Genomic DNA, 25403 nt, shown 5'->3' with positions numbered 1-25403 from the left:
CCTTTTCCATAAAGTGTACCAAGTGAGGCTAAAAATTAAAAAGAGCTTCTCCATGACTGGCAGTTCCTCTTTTTTCAGTCTGCCATTAAGCTAGTGATACATCCTTACAGCTGAGTTTTACGGCTGCATCTGCCACTTCAGGATCTCGGCTGAGTCGTGCCAGCGTAACTGCAGATTTCTGTTGGACTCGCTCACAAGCAGCAACTTCTGCTGAGTTTCCTGAAGATGATCTTTCAAAGAGCATTTCCATTAAAAGCTGAACACCTAGAAGGATGTAAGAGCCATTGTTATCCTCTCTCCAACAAAAAACTCAGTCCGAAAAAGTAAAGGGAAAAGCAAGCTAGGTAAATACAGACCAATCACTGTTCAAATAGGACATGAAGAATGCATAAATGTGGACTGCAATTTGGCCATCAACATTCAGGCACATCTGGTCTGTGCATAAGTTTGTTTTCCCTAGGAAGCTACAGAACTTCTGGAACTACAAAATGCACTAACTCTTCCCTCCTCCAAATTCTTGACACCTCTACAAGTTGGTATTTTAGATTTCAGAAATTTATTTCAGTCAAACTAAATGCAATGCTTTATTTGCTCCTAAACTAACCTGAAGGTAATCACTAACCTAAAAATCTGTAGTGACAGACTTCAGATCTCTACATGAAGTTTTGCTTTGAATTACAGAAAATTAAAATTTTTTTTTTTCAGTTTATGTATTTTTAAGCAAGCCTTTAAACTTCCCATCTCAAACTGTTTAAGGGTATTTTAGAATGGAGAATCCTTTAATAAGGGAAATGAAGGAATTCTGCCTCCTGAAGTTTACGGTGCAAATAATCTTCACTTCAGAAGAGACAACATCATACATATCAAAATGGTTTCATTAACTTATTGTTGCCTGTAGGAGTTGATATTCTTATTGTATCAGCACAAAAACAGATGACATTGTACTGATTTCTGCTTTCTAGATTATTTTAAATGTAAGGACAATTATGTGCTATTAGACTCCATGTGCTATTAGGTATTCAGATTACTTCAGGTAGCATCAGAGGATTTTTAACTGTTAGAACATTTGCATAAATAATTAAGAGAATTAGCATCAGAATCCTGCAGCTAGATAATAATCAATTGACATACAAAAAAGTCAAAGTTGAGAAGAAAACATATCTAAACTCTCCAGGATTCAAAGATCCTTCTCAGCGTGTGAATCTGGCTTCTGACCAGCACCTGATTATTACAACATTGGGCAGACACAAAAAGCCTTTATACACAAGATGAGAGTCAACCCTTCTCAAAAGCCTTGGGCAAATGCTTCTGTGTGAACTTCCATTACAGAGTGTATACACAAATTCTACTTTGTGACATTGTGCTTGGCAATGCACATGTATGTCTTCACCTGCTGTAGTATCTAGCATGAGTTAGGCCTAGCTGGCATAGCTGTTAGTATATCTTCATGAACTTCAAATCAAGTTTCTGCTGCAGTAGAAGTAGATGAAATAGGAAAAAACACCTGTCCGAAACAGCAAAATGGGTTTTGGTGTGCTCAAGGATAGCCAATGTGTTAATCATAAAGGAGTGCAAAAGCTTCCAGGGCATATCTGGATTGTGAGTGCTAACAACAGTAAATCTGAAAACAACAGCACAAGTCAAACAGACAAACCACCAACAGGGTATTCTCTACCCAGTCCTATAATTACAGACACCTACGATCCTGGGAAACGTTAGGGTCTTACCAAGAGTTTCTAGTAAAGACTAGAAAGGTAGGTAGGGAAGCCCCATGTGCCTGCACCAAGAAGTCCAGAACCACCCCTTCAACCTCCAGGAACACAGGGAGCTTGGACCAGGAGCATGGCAGGAATCACCACGTGAACCTGACCAACCTCTCTCTGGGACTGCCCCATCCATTCTATGCAACCAGGAGGTCATCTAAGAAACCACCATGCTAACTTGCCTTGCTCCTCCCCCTCACTACACTATCTTCTGCATGGGACAGGGAAGTCAGGTAATTTGTAACATTGCATATATCTGTGATTAAATTGCTTCAGCATCCAGATCCATTCAACCTCCATGTTGTCATTTGGTCTCAAACTGCAACACCCATCCACCTTAGCAAGGACATCAAATGCACACTACGTCTGTGCACACATGGATCACATCAAGCAAATTAGTTGTGCCTGATCCTTGACAGTCATATTTGTATGCACAGAGCTCAAATTTTCCACTGAAATGCAAGAAACATCTAAATCCAATATTACATGGGAATTGGCCAATTCTATTTCAAGACCTGCTTTTATGTAGATGCTTTCTGAAACTCCTTCTCCCACCTACAGTCAGCCATGTCTGAGATTCAGATGGATCCAAACTCAAACCATTCCTATCCAAACCTTAATTTAAAAAGTGTAGAAGGGATATTCCTAGGACAGAAAAAGCAATACATGGGAAGCTTCACTGTAAGTTAATATCTCCTAAAAAAAAAAAAAAAAAAAGCAGCAGCTGGTTGTCTATATTGCTTGGCCATGAATTTACTGGTAGGTGTATTAATAAGGCAGTTCCTGTATCCTTATCCACAGAATTATTACCCTAACTTCTCAGACTTCTGGTGGGCCTGTAACACCTAGGATTTTTTCAACATAATGAATTTCTCATAATACGATATTTCTAGAAGTGTGGAAAAAAACTGGCAACTGCTGTATAGTAATAAAAACATAATGCTTCAACATTTATAATACTTATGAATACTTGTGAAAAAAGTGACACAAAATGCAGGTATGCATGGCTCAGTATCAGATGATGTCTTTCAATGTGTAAGAATTGCCACCTTATACAATTACCAGAATAAAGGCTGTTGAAACACTTTGTACTACCTTGCTTTGTATCTATGAATAAGTCACACGCACATGGAACATTAGCAATATGGTCATGCGTGCAAAGTTTTCTAAAGCAGTGGTAACTTATTTCAGTTACATATAACCATCCCAAGGACTCATTTTGCACCCTGCAGCAATGTGCAATATTCAGCAGAGACAAGATGCAAAAATGAAGTATTATTAGTGAAGCCTTTCTCCCTGTAACCACTACTTCCCCATCTACCTACATTCTCAACAAATACAGAATATAATTCAGCTAAAATACATACCATTTCCTTGAATGATTTCTGAAGCACACTGGTCCAAGACAGACATGTTTGCCAATATTGTTACCACCTGTAATAAGAAGGAAATATGAAGTACAGCCCTACAAATTAGTAATATTAAATACCACTGTGGTTTATAAAATTAGTATGGCAGAAATATGGCAAACCCAATAAAATTAAAAAACATTCTTGTAGCTGAACAATTTATTCCTACCTTTGTGATTTCTCAGGGGTCTTTATTTTACATATGGCTGCTAACTGAAAGACAAGAAAGGTAAAACCTCTTCTCTCCTGCTCATGCATAGAAGTCTGCCATGTAGAGATCTATGCAGCAGATTTGTTCTGTGGTCAAATTGGTAGAAAGAGGAAGATAAAAATTTATAAAAACCAACGAACCGAAGAAAGCTTGGAGCCATGCAAAGAATTCAGTGAAGAGCTGCCCACCCTCAAGAACCAATCTTGAAGCCACATTCCAGCTCAGGCAGAGCTTACATAAAGCAAAGGCTAAGAACCAGCACATAGCACGCATTCAGTAGCGCTAAGTTATTGCTACCTTTCTGCTTCAGGGTTCAGCTAGAATGTTGAGAAATCCTCACAACAAATTTGGAGTTTTGAGCCTTCATTCAGGGGAGTATTTAAGGAATACTTCTCAGTTTTATTGAAGCCATAATTTGTGTGCATGTCAAAGCACTGTCCCAAAATGAGCTGGATTTAAAAATCCATTTATACCTTTCCTGAGCCAAGGCCAAGATTAGGTTTTGTACCAACAGAAGCACATTTCAAGATCCTGATTTACAGAATTTCTTATCCAAAATAGCACTGTTTTCAAGATTGGGTGTAACCCAGCTTCCTTAAAGTGATGCAGCAAGCTGCTGACAGATTCCTGATATTGATATCATTGATATCATATACTTTCTCTCATGCATCACGCAAGATATCCTTTTTTATTTTTTCCTTCAAATAAATTCATTTCTGCATGCACACACATGCACAGCATATGTGAGAGATCAAATAATAAAAGTTATAGTTCATTAGAATACAAAATAGAAATAATAGTCTTTCTTAAGAGGTTTTAATTTTCTCTATTCTAGTTGAGAAAAACTGATCAGCCTCAAAAATAACAATTAATTTGAGAACTGGTTATCAGCTTTTTAACGGTACAGTGTCAGTTCACAAACAAGCAAACTTCTTAGATGTAAGTAGGCATGAGATCAGATCACCATTCTGGTCTCACTTTGCCATTTTAATAACAAGGATGACTCATTTTTGATGCTGTGACATAAAGGTCTTCCACTTTTGAAGGTAGTGTTACAGTGTCATCTCTCTGAATAAATATACTTACTTAGGATGCAAATGAGTTGCTGAAACTCTACGGAGTGACAGGTAGAAATATGGTAACTCAGTATATGTCTGTGTATTTATTCCATATTAATTATTAACTGTGTTTCAGGCAGAGTGTATATGTTTTCTCATTCTAAATTATATCCTGTTAATGAAAATTGCTTCCTCTATGCCGAATCTGTACCCCATGTGGCTTTCTAAGCCACAGATGAAGAATTCAATTAACCACAATTTGGATACATGCCAATTATTCCACTGCTTCAAGTTATTTTGTCTAATAAGTATTTTCACACATAAAAATATTTTGTGTGTATCTTTTGACACCAAAAATTATTTGAGGTTACATCTATACTTCCTTTGCGTGGATTATGTGGCCCCCTATATTTTGCAATGTATTTATGAACCAGCCTAATGGGTTTATATGTAACGTTCTCAGAGGGGTTTATAAAAGACCCTTATCATCAATAACCATCAAGTTCTACCTATATTATCTTTTCAGATCTTAGTAGGACTTGAAAGGCAGTTACACTATAGATTAGCTCACTCCATATGGATAGATTCTTCTTTCACCAAAAAAGTCACATTTTCCTGTGATGTAAACAATGTAACGTGAAATAGCATAATGTAAACACTTAATAGGCAAGCTGAATAGAGTTGATTTTAAATGCGCTATTTCCTAGGTCCAGCTCAGATAGAGTTAATTTTCACAAGAACCTGAGAGGGGTTACAGCCAGGGCAGCTGACCCGAACCAGCCAAGGGGATATACCATACCCTGTGAGTCATGCTCAGTATATAACTGGGGAGCTGGCAGGGGCAGGAGGGGTCACAACTTGGGAACAGGCTGAGCATCGGTTTCCAGGTGGTGAGCAATTGCATTGTGCATCACTCGCTTTATATATTCTTTTATTAGTATTATTGTTATTATTATTTCCTCTCTCCTTGTGTTGTCCTGTTAAACTGTCCTCATCTCAACCCATGAGGTTCTACCTTTTTCTTCTGATTGTCCTCCCCATCCCATCACAGGGGGAAGAGTAAGCAGCCACGTGGTGCTTAGTTGCCAGCTGGGCTTAAGCCACGACACCCCTATACTTGCCTATTTTAAAATACAGTATACATGCAGCTTACACAAAACTATCCTCTGCAATACAAGCCAAAGTTCAAGGAAGTTTAATACTAAAGATGAACTCTCTAGAGGAAAACACAAACTTAAATGTAGACTCAATTTGCTTTGAAAAGCAACACTTCCCTGAGCACTGGTATTAATGAAGTCTCATTTCTTTTGAATTTAGAGGTGGTCAAAAACCATAAACAGAACTTTTCCAGTGGCATCTCTCCCACTGTAGATTTTTTTTTTTTTTTTTTGGTCTAATGATACACAGGCTCATGCTGCAGTCTTTATCTTGGCCTCTCTTTTCCCATTATCTGGCTCCAAATTTCATAAAGTCTCTCAAAAATAACTGTGAAGTCCCGTTGAATCAGCAAACCAGTTCAGATGTTATTGTGAGACATGAAGAACACAAACAGGTATAGATAAAAGCGACTGCTTAAGCCTCACTTCCACCATGAAAATAGATGAAAATTACTGGGAAAAAAATAGATACCAAACCCTCTGTTCAGAATTGAAATTATTTTGAAAGATTTGAAAATATTTAACATGGAATCTCCACTGTTCAGCTGCAATATTTAGTATCAATTTCATTAGTTGTTCAAGACATTTCTTGTAAAAGATTACACTCTAAGATTATAAAGGACTGGCACCTGAGACAATTTATGATTCTTGCCATTTTTCTGGATTCCTAAAGCCATGCAATGAACATGTAGTCAGCTCAAAGTATAAAAAAGAACATATCCTGAAGACAGCACACATGAGCTCTGATCATCTGCCAGTGCTGTCATACCATGCAGAAAGTCTGTGCTGAAGCCACCCACAAATTCCAGTACCCTAGTGATATCTTGAGATGTGGGATCTGCAGATGTGCTGCTAAGCAATAATTTGAGATTTTTCAGAGGAAAAAAAAAAAAAAGTTGCTTCATCATATGTGGAATTTTTAAATTAAACATCTGATCTCACATTCTATTGCCAAACCTAATGCAGGATTATAGTGGACTGCCTTCAAAACCATGTGTGCGAGAACTGATCCCGTTCAGCACAATTCCCTGCCTCAGCGCTTGTATGCCTGCTGGGCAGATCTGTTCTGGAGCTAGATCTTGATCCATGCATCTCCAATATCTGTGCTCTAGCAGAACTATCCAATAGACTAACCCAGGCTAGTCCATACTGCGTTATCCAGATCCATAAAAAATTGCAGATGCTTCTCTAGGGCAGGACTCTGATAAACCTGGTGGCTGCAGCTTTCTCTGTGGGAACTGGCAGCCCTAAAACCACTGACTGTAGTAATGGACACCACAGAAAAAATAGACTTGATCAACAAATATTGAAATAATACATTTGTCTGCCACCAGATGAAAGCTAAATTATTCAAGTCAGTGTCACATGATTTACACCTAAAAGCAAGCAGAGGAACAGGCCTCTGGGGTTTATCCTGGGTTCACCACCTACCTGTTAATATGTGCTATGCACTACACACCTAAACCACGCAGTAGTGAGACACAGCAAAATACAACATGCCAGGAAGAGAATTCTTAGACCAGCTCAAGTTTTAGCACCTTTTGAAGAGGCACCAACTTATCAAAATATTAACATGCAGATAGTTCCACTGGGACTAGTAAGATTTTTCACAAGACTAAGAGACTAAGTAGTTAACTTTCAGAGCTTAAAAACCCATACCCAAACCCAAGAAGCTTCAAAAATTCACCTTTAAATGATTTGTTGGTGAACTAAGTATAAAGTAATATTTGTGGGGAGGGGGGAACCCCTTTAGATCCATGGAAAAATTCCCTATTTAATACATAAAATTTAAAATAATAGAGATATTTCGTACTTTTCAAATGTCAGTACAGCATCATGTTACAAGTCTTGCAGTTGCCCTGGAAATTAATCTAAAACCTAACTAAAAATCTCTATTTTTATAGGCAAAATAAACAAACAGATAGTAAACACAGATACCTCTCTGTAGTGTCAATGTAAACCATTATTATAAAATTGACAGTGTTGATCTTATTGGTTACTCTAGCAAACAAAATCTATTTTTGTAATTTGAAAAGTGTTTTTAGTTCCACATAGTTGCCTTCTACTCCTTTCACACATATTAAATCTATGAATGATGAGCCTTCCTTTTCAGTTGTGAAGTCTGCTTTGCACTGAACCATAGGAATTTCAGTTGTCAAGAGTGATTTACATTTGAGAAACCATGGTTAATTAAGAACTTTTAAAATAGTTTGTTCAAAACCTCTTGAAGAACAACAGTCAGCTTGGAAATTCTCTTGCTAAAAAAAGGTAATCACTAACACTATAATAACACTTTTCCTTTTAAACAACTAATGGTGACTAATGCTCATTAGCCAGTTTGTTGCAAAAGCAAACATGAAATGAAAATGCTTTGTTATAAACTAAGATACCTACACTGAGAATGCAAATCTCAAACGCTTTAGTTAACAAAGAGATTTAAACATAAAAAGCACGTAAGAAACAGAAGGCTTCTTTGATAACTTTCCCTTAACGAGATATTTAAGATGATCTAAATGTATTTCTCATTATTGTGAAACCAGCTACTCAGGAAGAAAGATGCGATAGGATTTGGAAGATGAAAGCACACATTTTAGCCTGTTTAAGGGGCAATATCTTCCACATTTGAAGGTCACTTACCTCACTTGGGGGAGGGGGAGGTGTCTACAGAGGTAGAAGATGTGATGGTAATATACCTTTATTGATAATAAAGGCACACTGTTCAGTAAGCTTTTATTGACAGTTCCAACATAAATAGAAAGACAGAAGCTCAAACTGAGACTTAGCAAGTAATTTGAGTGGCAAAGTAGATCAATATAGAATCGTTTATTCTCTTAGTTAATTACTTCTTTAAGGCTGATTCATCACTAAGTAAAACTAATTTTTCTACATATTATAAGACTATTTTGTAATTTGTTCGAATAAATGACATAAGGACAAATCAGAATGTGTCTGCAAAGTTCCAGATACCCATCTTCAGAAACAAAGGGGCATCTGACAACTAATCAGAAGCAAGATGGAGTCTTTGTTTCTGAATGTAAACCAAAAACATTCAAACTTCATGATTCAAGATCAATCCACAGGGAGACAGCAAAAGAGTACATACAGCACGGGTCAAGAACAGGCATTACGTCAAGTCTAGGTAGAGCAACCTTTCAGGATACTATTTATTGGGAGAAAAATCTTTGCTAAAAGATCTCTAGAAATTTTCTCTGGGACATTATATTGCTTATAGAAAACTTAATTCCCATTGCTTCTGATAGGCATTTTTGTGGTTGTGAATTCAGTTTTCTTCCTGAAATAAATATACCTAGATAAGCAGATCAACAGGTCTTCCTGTCACCTGATTGGAAGATGCAAACATCCCAATAAAATAATAGCAGGAGACAGGATCTGCTTGCAAGGTCTAGGTCTACTCTGAGACTGTGTCAGGGAACTATAATCTTAGAATGATGAGGCAGAGCAACAGAGACTAGAACTAAAGGAAGCCTACCCTTTGGAATGAAGGATGTCTTTACTACATTTTAATTTACTTCATATTGCTGAATAATGTAGCTAAGGAATAGACAGAATAACCAGATTCTCACATTTATTTTTTTTTTAAGCACATAGGAAATGCATCCTGCATGGGTCACATGGTGAATGGGCATGTCCCATAAAACAGGTCATACGACCCTAAAATAGTGATGGAGGTAGAGTGTGTCTCCTCCCTCACTTCTGAGGCCACAGTTTTCTGTCTTTCAGATGAAAAGGCGGAGGGGGGGGCAGGGAATCATCATCCCTCATTAGAAAGCTTCTTAGATTTTTGAAACTGACTCAATCAACTGAAGACACCCAAGACATCTGGTCTCCTTAGAGCAGAGCGCAATTTGGCCTACACCATCTAGCTGGTCTAATTGGAATCAGGATTTGAGTATGTGGGAGGAAACTTAATTACTCCCATTTTAGAAGAGGCAGAAAGTGCAGAGAACTAGTTCAACCCCACTAACTCAAGCAGAGTGACCAGGAAGTAATTTCTGGTGCCTCCCTAGAAGGTAATAGTTTTCTACTTGAAAACAAAAACTGTAATCTGTAGAAACACTGTTTCTGAGCTCACCTGCTCAGAACCAAGACTGAAATCACAACCTTCACCTTGGCAGTGATTCTGTTTTGGAAAAAAAGATCAGTGGCAAAACTCAGAGGTTGTTCTAAACCTGCTATCTCATTTCCTGAAGAACCAAAGACAAAAAGGTGACAAACGCAGCAAAATGCATACATAACCATCTGTGAGTTACAGCTTTATGATTGGTACACCCTGCAGCAAAGTCTCTTGTTTATAGTTTCTGCAGTAAACAGCCCAGCACCAGCCTGATTGTACTGTGAGCCTGGCAGGCAAGGGCAGGAAATAAAAACGGCAATAAATTGTGCTGACGTAGCATGTTTCCTCTGGAGAGAGTTTACAATAAGCAAGCGCAATGTCTGCCCAACTTTACAGATAATTAAACAAAAATGCAGAGAAGTTAAATTGCTTCTTCAAAATCAGAGCAGCAGCAATATTAGGAATTGATCCCAGGAATAAAAACCCCACCACACTAAGTTAGCAAAGAATAGCAGAGTTCTTTGACTGAGCTGGGATTTTACTCTTCCAGCTGAACCTCTTGCTTTGCAAGTTGGAGCACATTGTCTAATCCTGCATCAAATCTAAATGTGAAGGGCAGACCTGTAACTAAACAGGCATTTTGTCTCAAAAAATTTCGTGTTTAAGAGAGTCAGTGTTGGACCCCTGAAATGTAACAATCCATAACATGACCACATAATGCTAGTCAGTACTGTTACTTATATTTTTATATTGTTCAAATGTATATGCAGAGACAACCAGTTAAAAAGAAAGAACATCAAGGAAGCAGTTACAGTCTTACACAGAAAACTAATTAGGATATCAATGATGTAATGGCATAGTTAAAGTTCAGATACTGTCATGTGACTTTTGGCCTAATTTTCATTTTGCATCTGTTACTGGCAGTCTTGTTTCTTGTTTAATTTCTTAAGGTTTTTAAAATAACTTAATTATGTGATTTATCACCTCTCTTTCTGGCTATATTAGTTGATATTGTGATCTAGTCAATACTGGAAAGGATCACACAATTTAATGTATAGTTTACCAACCCCAGTTCACAGCCAAAACATCTAGTCATCATTATACTAGCATCAGAGCTGGATATTAACAGAGACTTGTGCAAGAAAACTGTGCAGATACCCTTTTATGACCTAGCTGTCCTTATGTAAAGGCTTTGTGTTGCATTTTTACCCACAGTAAACACAAAAGTGTGTTGAACTGCAGAAAGGATGTGTGAGCATGCAGTTGGACCATTTGGGACTGTTAAATATTGCTTGCAGCTGGTCTTGAAAATAATTTTCAAGAACTAAACAGGAGGCTTAGGCCTACTGAAGTCAGAGCACCAAGATTTGTTCCCAACCCTGTCACTGGCTGATTGTGTAACATGCCATAGGTGACTGAGTCCCAGGGTACCACATGCATTTCTTCTCTGGGAAAGACCAGCTGACGGCTCAGCAGTGGAAGGGGTGTTCCCCTGCTGATCTAATTGGAAGAGGGAGCTCCTTCTTCCATACTTCTTTTGCTCCAGGAAGATAGCTTTAAAAAGCATAAGGGAGAACTCTTCATCAGCTGCCTTCCCTCTGACCAGCAATGATTCTGTCTGATACTTATCAGATGTAAGGAAGACAGCCACCTAACATACACTGCACTGCTCTTGTTAGCCCATACCAGCTTCCACACATATGGGAAAATTTGGACAGCAATTTATCAAAATGGAGTCAGGAATCCCACAGTCTTCATGACAACAAGCAGAAACAAAAAGCAGTTGACAAGGAGTAATAAATTTCCCAGTATTCAAGAAACTCAGATTGAGAAGTAGTACTGCTAGTTCCTTTCATCCAGGCAGGAATTGTCAAGACGTCTAAAAGAGCTGTTAATATTCTTCTTGTTAAAAGCATTGCTTTTAAAGTCTTTCCCTGGGTGTGAGACAACATTTAAAAATCAAAACTTCTTTATGTTGAAGTAACATCTCTCTCTGCTCTCCTTTTGACCCTACAATCTCCCATGTAAGATAAAAAAGGGGGAAAAAGACAACAAAAGGAAAATACAAATGCCCTGTAAAAAAAAAAAAAAAAAAAAAAAAGGAAGAGCAGAGAAAAGTATGTGGAACCTAAAGAATAGTATTAAGGGTTTCAAATCTTAAATGAGACAGAAGGTCTCATCTTCAGAGCCTGCAGCATCTCCCAAACACCAAGAAAACATGAAAGAATTTAGCAGAAAAAAGCAACAACCATTTCCATTTTCTCTTTCCAACTTAAAAACCTTTCTCCACCTTAAACTTTTTGGAAACATAATTCATTGATTTTAGACCTAGAAATAACCACTTTAAAATGGATGTGTTCGCTGTACATTAATTCTTTGTCTGCCTGAATAACAGATCAGAAGCTGTTAGACTATACCTCCACAACTTCACAGGTAAGGTGAGAATACTAGCAACACTGAAGAGACAAGTGGGAATGCAGAGAGAAGAATTTTATTATACATAAACATACTGTGCACAAACATACATATTTCATATTTTTCTGCGTAGAGTGTAAGATGATGGTTAAAGTCAAGAAGGCCCTGAATGATAAGGGTTTTGGCTAAACCCTTCTTCTGACAGTGCTTAAACTCCATTAAGACATCTGACTGTACATTACACTGCTGAATTTAGGCATGAACCCTTCTGAAAAGATATTTTGATGCTCCTTTGAAGTAAAAAAACTGCTATCCAGAAAATGAGTTATCTGCAGCACAGAAAAGAACATGGCACATTCATATCCATTTTGACCCAAAACTAGAGGCTAAGGTATCTGGAAATTATTGCTTTATCTGACGACTCTTATACAAGGTATTTTGCTATAAAACTAAGCAATCTCAGTTGAGAGGAACAAAAGAATTTGCTCTGACTTCATTTGTGCATAAGCACAGACCTTTAATTTTCTGTGTCTCTTTACTTAAAAAAATCGTGAAAAAGAAAGGGAAATGGAAAAGTACATGAACAGTATTTGCCAGTAAAACTTGCAAACCATCTACCACACAGTTAGGACTTGATCCAAAGCCCACCGACGTCAATGGGCTGAGGATCAGATCCTTATTCAGCTTTTGGAGCTAATTCATCTTTGAACTGACAATTGTATATTTAGGCTGTAGTCTCCGTATATACCTTACTTGCCTCAAAGCTCTCTCCAGTCAAGTTTTGAATACTTCTAAAGATGAAGATTCCACAGCCTCTCTGGGCCTCTGTGTCACTGTTCAGCCACAGTGATGGATGCAAAAAAAATCTAGTATCTTAAAAGTATGGATCTTTGCTTTTCATTTTCCTTTTTTTTTCCAAATCACATTAAAAGCTGTCATATTTCATAATGCTCATCATAAAAGGCAACAGAAGCAGATAAACAAAGAGCCATACATTGAAAAGAACCAAGAACAGAAGACATGAAAGCAACTTACATTTGACTATGTCAAAAGAGACATAGAACTGCAACATGTTGATTTTATACAAATGTGTTCAGACATCATCTTGCTGAGAAACCACTCACCTGATCTCGGGAATATGGAGTATCCACTATGTGTTTGTCTGAACATGCTGCTAGAAGAATCTTCATTGCATTTAACTGGAGCAATATTTCACAAGCCATGGTATCAAAGAAAGTAATATTGGCAAGAGCTGCTGAAGCCAGCAGGAAAACTTCACCAGACGAGGCTTCTTGGCACAGTTCTAGGAATGCAGAAAATAAGTTGAATAAAACCCATTCCTTCATTGCAAAAATCATGGTTAGGTGTTTCAAAGCAATATTTAAGTATCTGCGACTTGTAATCTTAGTGTCTAAGATCAAGTTCATAACCATCCAGATAAAAAACAAAACAATCATCTCAATTTTGTCAGTTATATAATATGTCACGTTGTTGGGTGCTTTATACGTGATACTAACATTAGGCACCTTCATCTGAACCATAGAAGCAGGGAAAGATGATGAATACAAACCTAGAAACCAAGTGTTTCTAACATTCATCTAATTAAGAGGATAGTCTACATAGTATGCCATTCCACAGGGAACATTCCACTGAATGATGTTCAACATAAAGCCTGATATAACTAAATGAAGGAGGCAGAAAACTAATAGTAACTGTTCCATAAGAGAATAATTCTGCTATATATCCTATTCTTTAGAAAAGACGTGTATACTGTTGCCTATCTGTAAACCTATTTCTCTACAGTCAAAGATCATCCTGAATATTTTCCAGCTTCAGTAAGAAGTGCTGAAGACCCAGCTACCTTTTAATTCCTTGCACACATGTATTTTAACTAAGATCTGAATCACCTGGTAATTGATTTTCAGCATGGTTTAAAAATTAAACATATTACAGTAATTGAATTACTGAGTTATAAATATTACAAGGAAACTGGTGTGTGATTACTGAAAGGTCTCTTCCAAACTTACAGATTTTCTATTTTTAATGCTCACATTTCTTGGGCAAAGTATATACTACTAAAATTCCTGTGGAAGAGTGACAGTCAGTGAAATGCTCCATGTGCTACTATCTTCTGCATAGGCTGTTCAGATTTTCCCTTGGCTGTGGTACACTGTAATAACCTGGAGAATCACCTTAAATAAGTCAGGTCAGATGACTATAGCAGTCAAGCTACAGCAGAACCAAGCTCAGCACAGGTTAATTTCGCCCACTGAATTCAGGGCAGCACCTTCAATATTTGTTGAAGGACAGTCTGGTCATCAGGAATAAATTTTTTCCTTGATTTCTACAGCACTAGTTCTGTTTGGGCATATCAAAGAGTGCCTAAATAAATCTCAGATAATTCCCAGCCACTGCAGAATCCTCAGGCACTGGCACTACTATACCCTTTTCTTGTTCTATTTAAAAAAAAAAAAAAAAAAAAAGCACACCAAAAAACCAAAAACATGCATGAAAATTGAAGTGCTGTAGTTTAACTGTAACCATTGGACTCAGTAGAGATATATCCAGATGTATTGATCTATTATACAGGAGAAATCAAACTACACCTTCTGACATGAAGCTCTGCGAAACTGAATTTCTAGATCAGAGAGACGAAGAGAACACTTGACTGAAAGCTTCTGGTATTTGAGAGGGATGGAATACAGTGCCAGAAATAAGAGATTCCTCTCTTCAGAAAGTAATGAGAAATATCATCTTATTTTTCTGAAGTGTCCTCACTGAGCCACATTAAGGAAAAGCTTGCTGTTACCTTTGCCTCATTTTACCATGGATCGGAGGCCTAGACAAGAAAGACAGCTCTTTTATTTTCTGGTAACAATGCCCATAGATTATACTATACTGTACTTTTCCTCTGAAGTATCATACAAATGTAGATGCAGTGGTGAGCTTGAGGTCTAGCAAATTTAGAAGATGCAACAGGCATAAAGGTTAGCAACTATTAGAAACTGCTTTTTTACAAACAAACATGTGACAAGAGAATGCTTTGCCAAGTCCTGTGGTTTTTATGGTAGAATTTCACACAGATGTTATTTTGACAAATATGCATAAATTCTATTCAAATATGGACTGGGATAAAAAATATTATGTAATTGCAGAATGCTCTGATTCAGAATTTAAAAGGACTGAGTTCTTTTATCTGTTAAGGAAAGAATGGCAATTATTTAGGGAATATTTCTAATGAGAGTCCTACCCCAACCTATTATTTTAACTGGAAAGACTCAAAAGTCCCATAAAGAACTTACTGACAAGTGCTGTTACAATTTCTTCCATATTTTCCAGAAAGCTGCTGAGATGCTGAGTGAACGTGAGATGTGGAGATGTGATCTGTGCAATTACTGCCGCTGCTTCTGCATGAGTAGCTTCAGAATGGCTGTTATCAGTAAGAATGTCAGCCAGGCACAGTATCCCATCAACCTATGGAAAAAAAACCAGGTATAGGTTGGAAATACTCCAGGAAATGCTTTTGCAACAAAAGATTGGTTTACAGTTCTCTTTTCTTGGCTGTGGCTAAACTATTCAGTTTATTTTCAAAAACAACTTAAACTTGGTGGCATTTATGATGTAAGAAGTTTCGATTTACGAAAAACAAACGAGTTCAGCATAAAAGTTTGTTGACAAGCAAAAAGTCTTGCATTTCCTTCTCCCTTAATGTTTCTGCTGAATTGATTTTGGTCAAACAAACAAATCTTTTCTGACAGATGTCTCAAGTTAAACATTAATCCAAAAATAAACTCTGATAAACAAATGCTAACTGCTACTATGCCACAGACTCATTTAAGCTCTTGTCTGAGTGTGTCCCACTGAGAGACTCGAGCCTGAGAGTGCAGTAAGTTCTTCACAAACATGTATTTTTGCCACTTTTTTCTGAACTTGTCACAAAGCCTATGTAGCATCAAAAAATACTATTAAGGAGAAACCCTGGCCAAACTGCACCTGATGAGCTTGTACAGCTCTCATATTGAAGCTAGGTGTGTATATTCCTTGCTTACTTGGAAAAGAAACAGAAAAATGAGTAAAACGTACATAGGTTTAAGCTTTTAGAGTGCCTGAAGTGTTCTAAATTCATTTGTTAGACAGTTTAGGCAGATACATCTTATATGCACACCTTGCTCTGGATTGTAAGAGACCCACTGACACAGTGAAAGACTGCAGCAGAGCCCAGCCAGTGGGATAGCTTAAACTGCAGAAATGTATCACTGTTAACAACCAAACCCACGAAGGAAAGTTCTCTGTAGACAAGGACATAATCTGTGAACTCTCAAACAACAGGACTATGTTTCTCCCCCCTATTTAATATATCTCTGAATAATTCATCATGTTGTTGGGCAGGTAGGTGGATGTGCTTAGAGGGAACAGAGCATAAAGATTTATGTAATTAATCTTCAATACGCTTATGTCAAATTCACATAAATTCACTAATTAAAATCTTTATATAAACCCAATGTAACTATAGGGACAGTTTACAAATGATCACAGCTTTTACAGACTTCACTGAGTAACTTTTAAAAACTGGCCTTATTTATTTATTTGAAGTTCTGAAAAAGCATGGGGTCAATTGCTTTGTATGTTGATTGGACACTTTATAGATACAAAGAGGAGCTATGAAGGCTTAGCACTGAAATATAGTTTAACAGTCAAACAAAAACAAACCCGCATTTTTTGTGTACACTCACCAAGACTCTTTCTTAGGTCTGTTGTTCAGACTGCATTCTCTGTCTATTCAAAGCTTCCTCAGAACATGCACGTTAAGTCCTATCCATTATCTCCACAAAGGGTATTTAGCAAACCTCTTGTTCACGTTTTTGTTATTTATTAATACAGAATGTTGAGTTATCTTAATTACTTATCCTGAAATGGGCACGAATTAAATTATTTGATAAGCACTGACAGTTACCGTATCTTACAAGAAAAGCTCTCAGATTGATGGGAGTAAAAATTACCCTCTGGAAGATCATTCATCGGGATGCACTTTTTAATAGGCAATAGACTATATTATTGGAACTCTAATAACATAGATAAATACAAAAGAAATTATATCTCTATTTTTCCTCAGATTACAAATGGGATTTAGTATAGAAGCTCATGTACTGGCAAGAAGAGGAAGAATAAATTTTCAACATTAAACTTTTTCTTGACAAGCTTTCAACATTAATCCACCTACGGCAAAATATTTCCTCCTAGTTATGGCAGAATTCTACAGCTTGAAACAGCAGATTCACATAATTCACTTGGCTTCAAGGTATATTAATAGATCTCAGTGTCAAGAATTAATATATGTCTTCACAAGATGATTTAGTAGCCAAAGTGTGCTAGACAATATCATATGCAAAAACCCCCAACTTTGTCACCTTGAAACCTCCCCAGATCACACCTTGTCTGGGGTCCAGAGGATGCTAATAACAACAGTCAGTATAAAAAGTTAAATATATTCCAAGGCATTCAAAAAATACTTCACAAGAAACTTCTAAGATCTGGTAACAGGATACAGCACTCTTCAGCTCTAAATTTACTGGTTAAAATTCTCTTGGCCAACTCTTATTCAATGACCTCGACAACAACAATTCAAAGTAGTTCTATGCTTTTTCAGAACAAGTAATGGCTCATGAAAGACAGGTACAAGCACACGGTTAGATTTTTTCATCACCACTGATTGTTTATATCTGCGCTATAAAATACAAGCATCTAACAATACAGGGCTGTACTCAACTTTTAAATTACATATTTGATTTTTTTATTTGATAAGTAATTGTTTTTTGAAATTTGGAGTTGCTGAACTGTAAATAGAAGTGGATATATGTTTTTATTCAGCATTAACATATTTTGGATCCATGAAAGACAGCACTAGTTAGTTTTCCTCCTTTTGATTCAGAATCATGTAAAATACTAACAAATTCAGCCTAAAATTTGCTCTATACACTTTTGTCGCTCATCTTAAATATAGAAAATAAAATAACTCTACTTCAGCAGGCAACCCCATTTATAAGTGTCTAGCAATAAATTTTAAAATGACAGGGGAACAATCTAATAAAAGCACTTTAACATCCAAAAAGAAATTGCTGCTCAAAGCATTTTTATAATTAGCTTTCACACTGAAAGGAACTTTGGATGGCTGCCCTGTTTTCTGTTTAATTTTGGTGAAGTAATCAGCTAAATGTCAAATCTGTTCATCACCTTGGCAATACAAAAGAACCGGTTAGCCAGATAATGCAAACAAATGAATTCCATGAATGCAACAAGATGCTGTGGAGACCCTGTATTTGAGGAATGGTGTTCAGTAAATGCTTGATCACTAATATTTCAATATCGATAACTGGAAAAATGCCAGGAACTTACATCCTTATGAGCATAGCCCTGTTATAGAAACTTAATCCAAGTGACAAAATAAATGCGTGACCACTTTACTGCATAGATCAAGTCTTCTGAAAGGAAATAATTTCTTTTCTCTGAACAGAAATGTATGAGTTCTGGGGCAGCCCACTTCTTTCTTCAGCATACCTGTTCTTCCTCCTAAAAATATTAAATAAAACTAGGCGTCTGTTAAAGATACCAATACAGAACTTGGGATGAATTACATTAATGGCTTCATAATTTGAAATATTACACACAACAACAGTCTTAACCTTCTGCTTTCCAGAAGGATATTCGAGGCAGGCTTTCCGTGCCACTCCAGGAACCAAGACCCATTACTTTCTTTTTAACAATGTCTGTCTTCATTTATATAAAATGCTGCTTTTATCATACTATTACTTTTTCTAACATTCCTATTTGCCCACTCTTAACATTCAGATGATGTCTACATATTGGTAAACTTTCTCAAAGGTTTTCTTTGTGTTCTCTAAATTAATCTCACAAATCATCTTGCTCAGACTGGAAAGCCTTCCAGGCTATCGACTGATTTCCCACTGTCAGATCCATGGATAACACTACCAGCCTACAACTGTGTGCTTCTGGTAAGGTTCCAAAGCAGTTTTAAAGGAAGAATGGAAGGGAGATGTTGAGATCCAGATATAGGACAGCAAATGTGGAAACAAGATCAAAGGGGATCGCCTCTTAAACATTGTCTCAACCTTCACAGGAGGATAGAGGAGAATTTCAAAAGCAGAGGCTGCATCAAACAGTCAAGAACTGACAGATCAGAGTTGTGGTTTTTTCATCCTTTCACACATACTGTGTATTAGCACCTTCAACCTGAAGCTAGGACAGGTTAACTATATAGGTGAAGACATGAACATTAGCAGACTAAATAGAAAATACACACCTGGATAAAAACCCAAACACATTAAAATTTATGGGATGAAGAAGAGGGAGACAGGGAGGGAGGGAAGGAAGTGAGGAAGGGAGGAAGGAAAAGTTGTATTCAGAAAATACTTGAATCCCCTACTCAGCATTCTTTGAATGCAATTTACTTCGCTCCCCAGACCATCGCATGAAGTCACTTCACTATTCTGGAACTCCGTTGAAAATGTCATCCAGCAGAATCCATACACTGTTATTTTGATGACTCATCACTCATGAAATAAATTCCTGATCATCAAGGCTGAGATATATCCTATGTCAACTTCTGTAACTTATTATGCACCTATAGAAGGCCTACAAGTCTTGTTTAATTTCTGCATTGAAAGAAAAGGACAAAAGTATTCTACCTTGCACACAATGAACTTTCGTATTTGAACATTTGCCCTGTTAAGTGCTCTGCAGATAAAAACTGCCCTAGCTACACTGAGAACTGTGCTGATTTATACCAGATGAAGATTTGGTCAGCTATTTTTAAAGTGAGGTATTAATAGAGTGATGCCATTAAAATATCCACAAATGCTATTCCAAACGATCAAAGCTACTGGCAGCAATTCCATGGCAGCAGCAGTGACCAGTGAACAAAACTGTAATGATTTTTATAACTACTGCTGTAGTGGCTATGGGACCTAATTTATAAGCCATATTGTATACTCTACAGAATAGTGTGGGGCTGAATAAAGGTTGAATGGTTCCCAACTCAGTAGTTTTAAAACTGCTGACAATAACCTTAGCTTTGCATCTAAATTAGCTGTGAATGGGTGCCTTGGTTCAGGGCAACTTCAACTACAATTTCCCTTTTAAACCTCCCTCCTTCAGAATGCAGTCAAGTTAATGAAAAGTTTTGTTCCTCCTTCTGTTTAGCCATCAAGGGGCAGTGTGAAGATGATCTGACCTATATGAGCAATATTGTTATATGGTGGGAAAAAAAAAATTTCAACCTTCTCTCAAAATAAAAAGACAGTTGGCTGTATAAGCTTGAAGGATGCATTAAATGTGGCAATACCTAAGTAGCAACCTTGCAGCCATGCTGCAGGAAGAAACAAACTGCAGGGCAAGATGAAGTAAGTCCTTTATTCTGGGCCAACTAAGAGTGAAAGGATAAATAGTATGTAAACCTTTTCTCCCTACAAATCCTAGGGAAAGCAGTCAAGCAGCCATCTCACTGTGCATGTTCTTTGACAGTCAGAGATACTCTACGCTTAATGCAGATAAAAAATAAAATTGTTTGTCAAAGAGGTAATAGAGAATATAATTTTACAGAAAGGATGGACTAAATCATGAAGATCAACATCCAGACATCTCTCTGGTCTTCGTTTTGAGGATAAGGGAATAGCTGGCTTTGAACTCCCTCAATTTCGAGGACTGATATGAAGAGTAAGACAGTCTTTTAAATTATTATTTCTGTGGTCAATAAAATAAAGCAGAAACTGCAGTGCTATTAGCCTAGCAACTCACATATTCCCACTCCCATAAATCACAGCTTACATTGCTTCAAACTACCCTCTACAAACATAGGTGAACCACCCAAGAATACATTCAACCTTCCTGATCTACTCCTCACATGCCTCCAATTCTACAGGATAGCTGCTGAATGGCTACAAAGGGCAGAAGAAGAGACTGCCAAGGAATTCACTTGCAGTTATGTAGAAGTCATCTGTAGTACAGATCTTTCTACTCAACCACTGTTGGTGTTTATAGAATTGGGATGCATTGATAAAACATAAGGAAAACTACTGAGCACAAGCAAGTATGGTGGCTTGGAGGGAAAAAAAAAAAAACAAAACCACACATTTGCAATGGCCTTTGTATTCAGCATTTGTTACATTCTTTTTCTCCTATTCTGTCACAGCTAAATGACAATCACTATAATGCCTGTGTTATCTGTAATCTCAGGAGCATGTGAGAATAGGAGAGAACTATTTGTGTTCACATATGATAAAGTTAACAACTAAATTCTTCAAGTTATGCGACCCATGACAGAAGCCAAAGGTTTCACAGATTATTTTGCCCTACATTTTGAAGGGTTGGATATACTGGCTTGTTTTTAAGTTGCAGGAATCTATTCCTATTTGTAGAATTTTCTTGATATCTGCATTACAAATTCCAGAAAGTATATGCTTGTTTCTTTTAAATAATGGATAAGGCTTTATATATAATACGTTGGGGTCTGAATTTCATTAAAATGAAGCCACACAGACACAAAAAGGACTCAGCAACAAGATGAGAGGAACTGTCATGCGTTATATAAGAATGCTGAACAAGATACTGGGACCTGAGGTCTGAACTAGGGGAACACCTTACATTAGTTGATCTCACATGGCCCTCGTTTTTATTTACCCTGGGGGATCATAGTCTGAGAAAAAGAAAAAAAAAAAAACACGACCTCAACTATTCCTACAAACAAACAAGGGCTCCAGGGTTATGCATAGCAGGGCACTCCAGAAAATGAGATGTGCTCACTGAAAAAAACATGCTTCGATCATCTAGTTTTAAATAAATAATGTCACAGACACTTCATTGCATGAGGGCATGTTTGCAAACACCTGGTGTCTGGCATTTAAAAACAAGAACACTCTTTCAACATGTTTGATTACTTTGTATCATTTAGTTTTTGGTGTGACACCATGGATTTTATTTTCAAGAAGTGTCTGTTAGTGTACCTCTTCATGAGAAAAAAAAAAAAAATCCCATGCACACCACATTTTTAGAGGACCCTCCTCATCTATTACAATAATGAGAAAGTGCCTCTATCCAAAAAGAGCAGCATGGAGGTCACAGCCAGAGAATCAGTCATTATCAGCTAATCTAACTCTTCACAATGTCTTTCTTCTCTTAGGAAAAGTGTCTGATAATCGTCCTGCTAGAATTCTGGATGTATTCTGATAATTCTGGAAAGTATTAAATCAATACTTTCAAACTTTAGCATGACTTTGTTAAAGAGTTAATAAAAGGGCTTAATATTATTAATTGTTACTGTAATTTCACACAACTTCTCCCCGCATCAGATTAAAATTACTGAACAGGTCATTATACCATGAAGTTAGAAATAAACATAACCCTACCCTATGCTCAAAGTATGAAAACGCCACAGCAGAAAGTAGAGAGTTACATTAGAAAGGTAGAGTGAATGAGCAATGGAGATAGCACAGGACGTCGCTTTTTTTACCGTTACTTTAAATATGAGATTCCAAAAACGCGTTCAGAAACAGATCCTTATGCAAACAATTTTCCTGCAAGTATTTCTCATTTCAGTGTTGTCAGTCAGTTGGTCTCTGAAATGCAAGGCCTCTACAGTATTTGAATAACATGTACACTAATTAAACACACCGTAACAGTAGGATACTTATCTAATAGAATGTATTAAGTATACACAGCAACTTATTCAGAAAAATGTTTTTATGTCTAAATTCACATAATTGCCAAAACTGACCCAGTGCTTCACCCATGTTGTTCTTTCTAAAACTTTTTGTTGCTTTTAAGAAAAACACTGAGGCACCAAGCATTAATATAATTGTTTACTACGTTCATTACTTCACGATGACTGTTCAATTATTTTAATAAATTAATTTAAATAAATTAGCTCCAGAACCAACCTTGTATTGCCAGATTTTTATTGGTAGAGAATTTTTACAAGCAAGTTATAGAGCTTTATGATAGCCATTTATAATGAAAACACTCACAGCACTTCAGCTATAAAACTTTTAGCAAGCAACTCAATAAGAGTCCATTCGTGTTGTAATAACAACAGAGGAAATTGCTACCCTTATTCAAACATGAAATTCAAAAAAGTATAAAAGTAGCGGTTTTCACCTGGTGAAAATTGATGGAACTTTACTGGCTGCAGCAGACCCAAGCTATTTGATCCTAAGATTTCTCTCCTGACAGTTAAAATCTCCTTGGGTCTCCTACAAACACTTGATTTATTTCTATGGCTGCAGTGGCAATAAAATAATTTCAGGACTGCTTTAAGCATAAGAAATTCAAGTTTCAGATCAGCTGTTCCCATGGAAGCTTTATGAGCAGTCAGAGGTCTACTACAAGCCATCAGGTAAAATGATCTCAGAGGTTTTTCTCTCCATTAACACCTCCCAGTACTGCTCTTTAGTCAAATACAGGTGCTATATTGATTCTATATTAGAAGAAATAAGGACAATGCTAAGAGACTAAGAAAATGTAATACTTTCACAAGCTGAATTTTGATTCTTCTTCTCAATATTGTTTGCTGCTTTACCAGTTCTCAACTTAAATAAGCATCCTTATCAAAAATAACAAACATATATATTTAAAGTTAAGCTTCTGCTTGAATGCTGCATTGAAGGAGGAAAAAACCCACAAATTTGGTCACACTTTCAGTAGAGATTATTTTTTCAGCAAGCAAAGATAACTACAACATAGTACTTTGATACAGGGGCAGTTCTAATCTGCATTCAAAACCTTAGTTGCAGGTCAGGCTTATTTTCATAAACTGATCTCGCATCAGAAAATCATGTCAGAACTCACTGAAATTAAATTTACCTAGTGAGCAGATTCCAGCTTCAATAGCCCAGGATCTTCCCTGGTTATTTTAGATGGAAAAATGCATAAGCATTATGTTATGGCAAAGATAAAACCTCAACTTGCATATTTTAGTTAAGAAGCTTCATAGATCTGGGAAAATAAGCATGTTGTTGAAGAAAGTCCCAAATACTGTTCTGATTCTGTCATCCAGTCACTGCCTGCTTTTCTACTAATGTCCCTAATCTATGAGCCAGTTTGTTCACTCTTAGAATAATACTTGCAAGGGACGTTATGACAGAAGGAACCTAACAACTAGCAAGTACTAAATATTAGAATTCCCCAATAACACTCAAGGTTCACTTCACATAAGTAGTAAAAACTCTCATCCCATATTCCAAGCCAACCTAATCCTGTAAAATCAAAGTCTGGGCTAGAAATTTCACGTGATCAAGCATCATTCTGCCACCTACCAGTCTGTAAATAACATGAGAAGAGCCACTGCAGGTCTCCCCTGAACGGTACAGGGCTTCCCCTGCCTCCAGGAGAGACTCCCAGGATTAGGAACTATTCTCTTCTGTTTCAGAAGGAAGCAAAGATAATGCCATGGGACATCTAGAAGAGATACTAGAAAAGCATGACAGCTAAAAAACAGGAGTATAAAACATGTCACTCTGAAATCAGACCTACCGAACCCTTGCAGCCAAAGAGTGTAACTTTAGATCAAAGTATACCAAACTTCTAGAGAGAGTTCAAAACCCGTTAAAGCTTAAGAATCTGCGAGAAAAAAAATGCTGTTTTGAAGGACAGTGCCTTTTAGTCACTAGAATGAAGTAGTGGCTTACTGGATTCTCTCCTGAGTCTTTCTTGCAGTGCACTCTCCCCTTCCAACAGCACTAACAAACAGCCAGTGTCATTTGCTTGGAAATTTATTTTAGAATAATTCAGATTGTAAATAAAATATTAAAACAAATATTTTTACAATATTTCAGCTCTGCAGCTGACAAAGAACAGAAGGAAGAAATAATTGTGAACATGTTTCTATTTATCTTAGGGTTGGAAGCTCTTTCAGCCCCCTCTCACAGTACAGCTGTGTCCACCCTCACCGGGCAGCAGACAGAGCCCTGGTCGCATTCTTCTTGCCCTTGGGAAAGTGTTGCAACAAGACTGAGCTAGCACTGTAAGCAATGACGGCGACTGCTAGGGAAAAGCCAGTGCAAAGTCTGTGTTCTATCACTCCATTTTTTACCAGAGATGAATTCAGCATATTTTTTAAATTTACTTTGACTGACGTCTGATGAAGAAGGTAAGCCATACAAAACAAGACTTAGTATAAACAAATTATGCTCCGATCTTCTCAGGTCCAAAAATCCATTCACCATGAACTCTGAAGATTCATTAGTCATGCCACTGAGCAAAGGTATATTTACAGCAATGTAGATCCAAACTACCTTCTAGACGGTCC

At 37.1% G+C, this 25403-nt stretch overlaps 1 protein-coding gene across 5 annotated transcripts in view; it reads right to left on the bottom strand.

Moving 5' to 3' along the window:
* INSC (INSC spindle orientation adaptor protein) overlaps nt 1-25403 on the bottom strand; it is a 123090-nt gene that overhangs the window by 5221 nt on the left and 92466 nt on the right. For all 5 annotated transcript variants that reach the window (XM_074885004.1, XM_074885006.1, XM_074885003.1 and 2 more), the window contains 4 exons: nt 15391-15562; nt 13213-13391; nt 3131-3197; nt 109-264 (listed from right to left, as the gene is read on the bottom strand). In XM_074885004.1, the coding sequence (XP_074741105.1) occupies nt 109-264; nt 3131-3197; nt 13213-13391; nt 15391-15562 (574 nt within the window). The remainder of the gene's footprint in view (nt 1-108; nt 265-3130; nt 3198-13212; nt 13392-15390; nt 15563-25403) is intronic.

Source organism: Strix uralensis, chromosome 15 (assembly GCF_047716275.1).
Source record: "Strix uralensis isolate ZFMK-TIS-50842 chromosome 15, bStrUra1, whole genome shotgun sequence".
Classification (NCBI taxonomy): domain Eukaryota; kingdom Metazoa; phylum Chordata; class Aves; order Strigiformes; family Strigidae; genus Strix; species Strix uralensis.
This window is presented reverse-complemented; position numbering and strand designations above follow the sequence as displayed.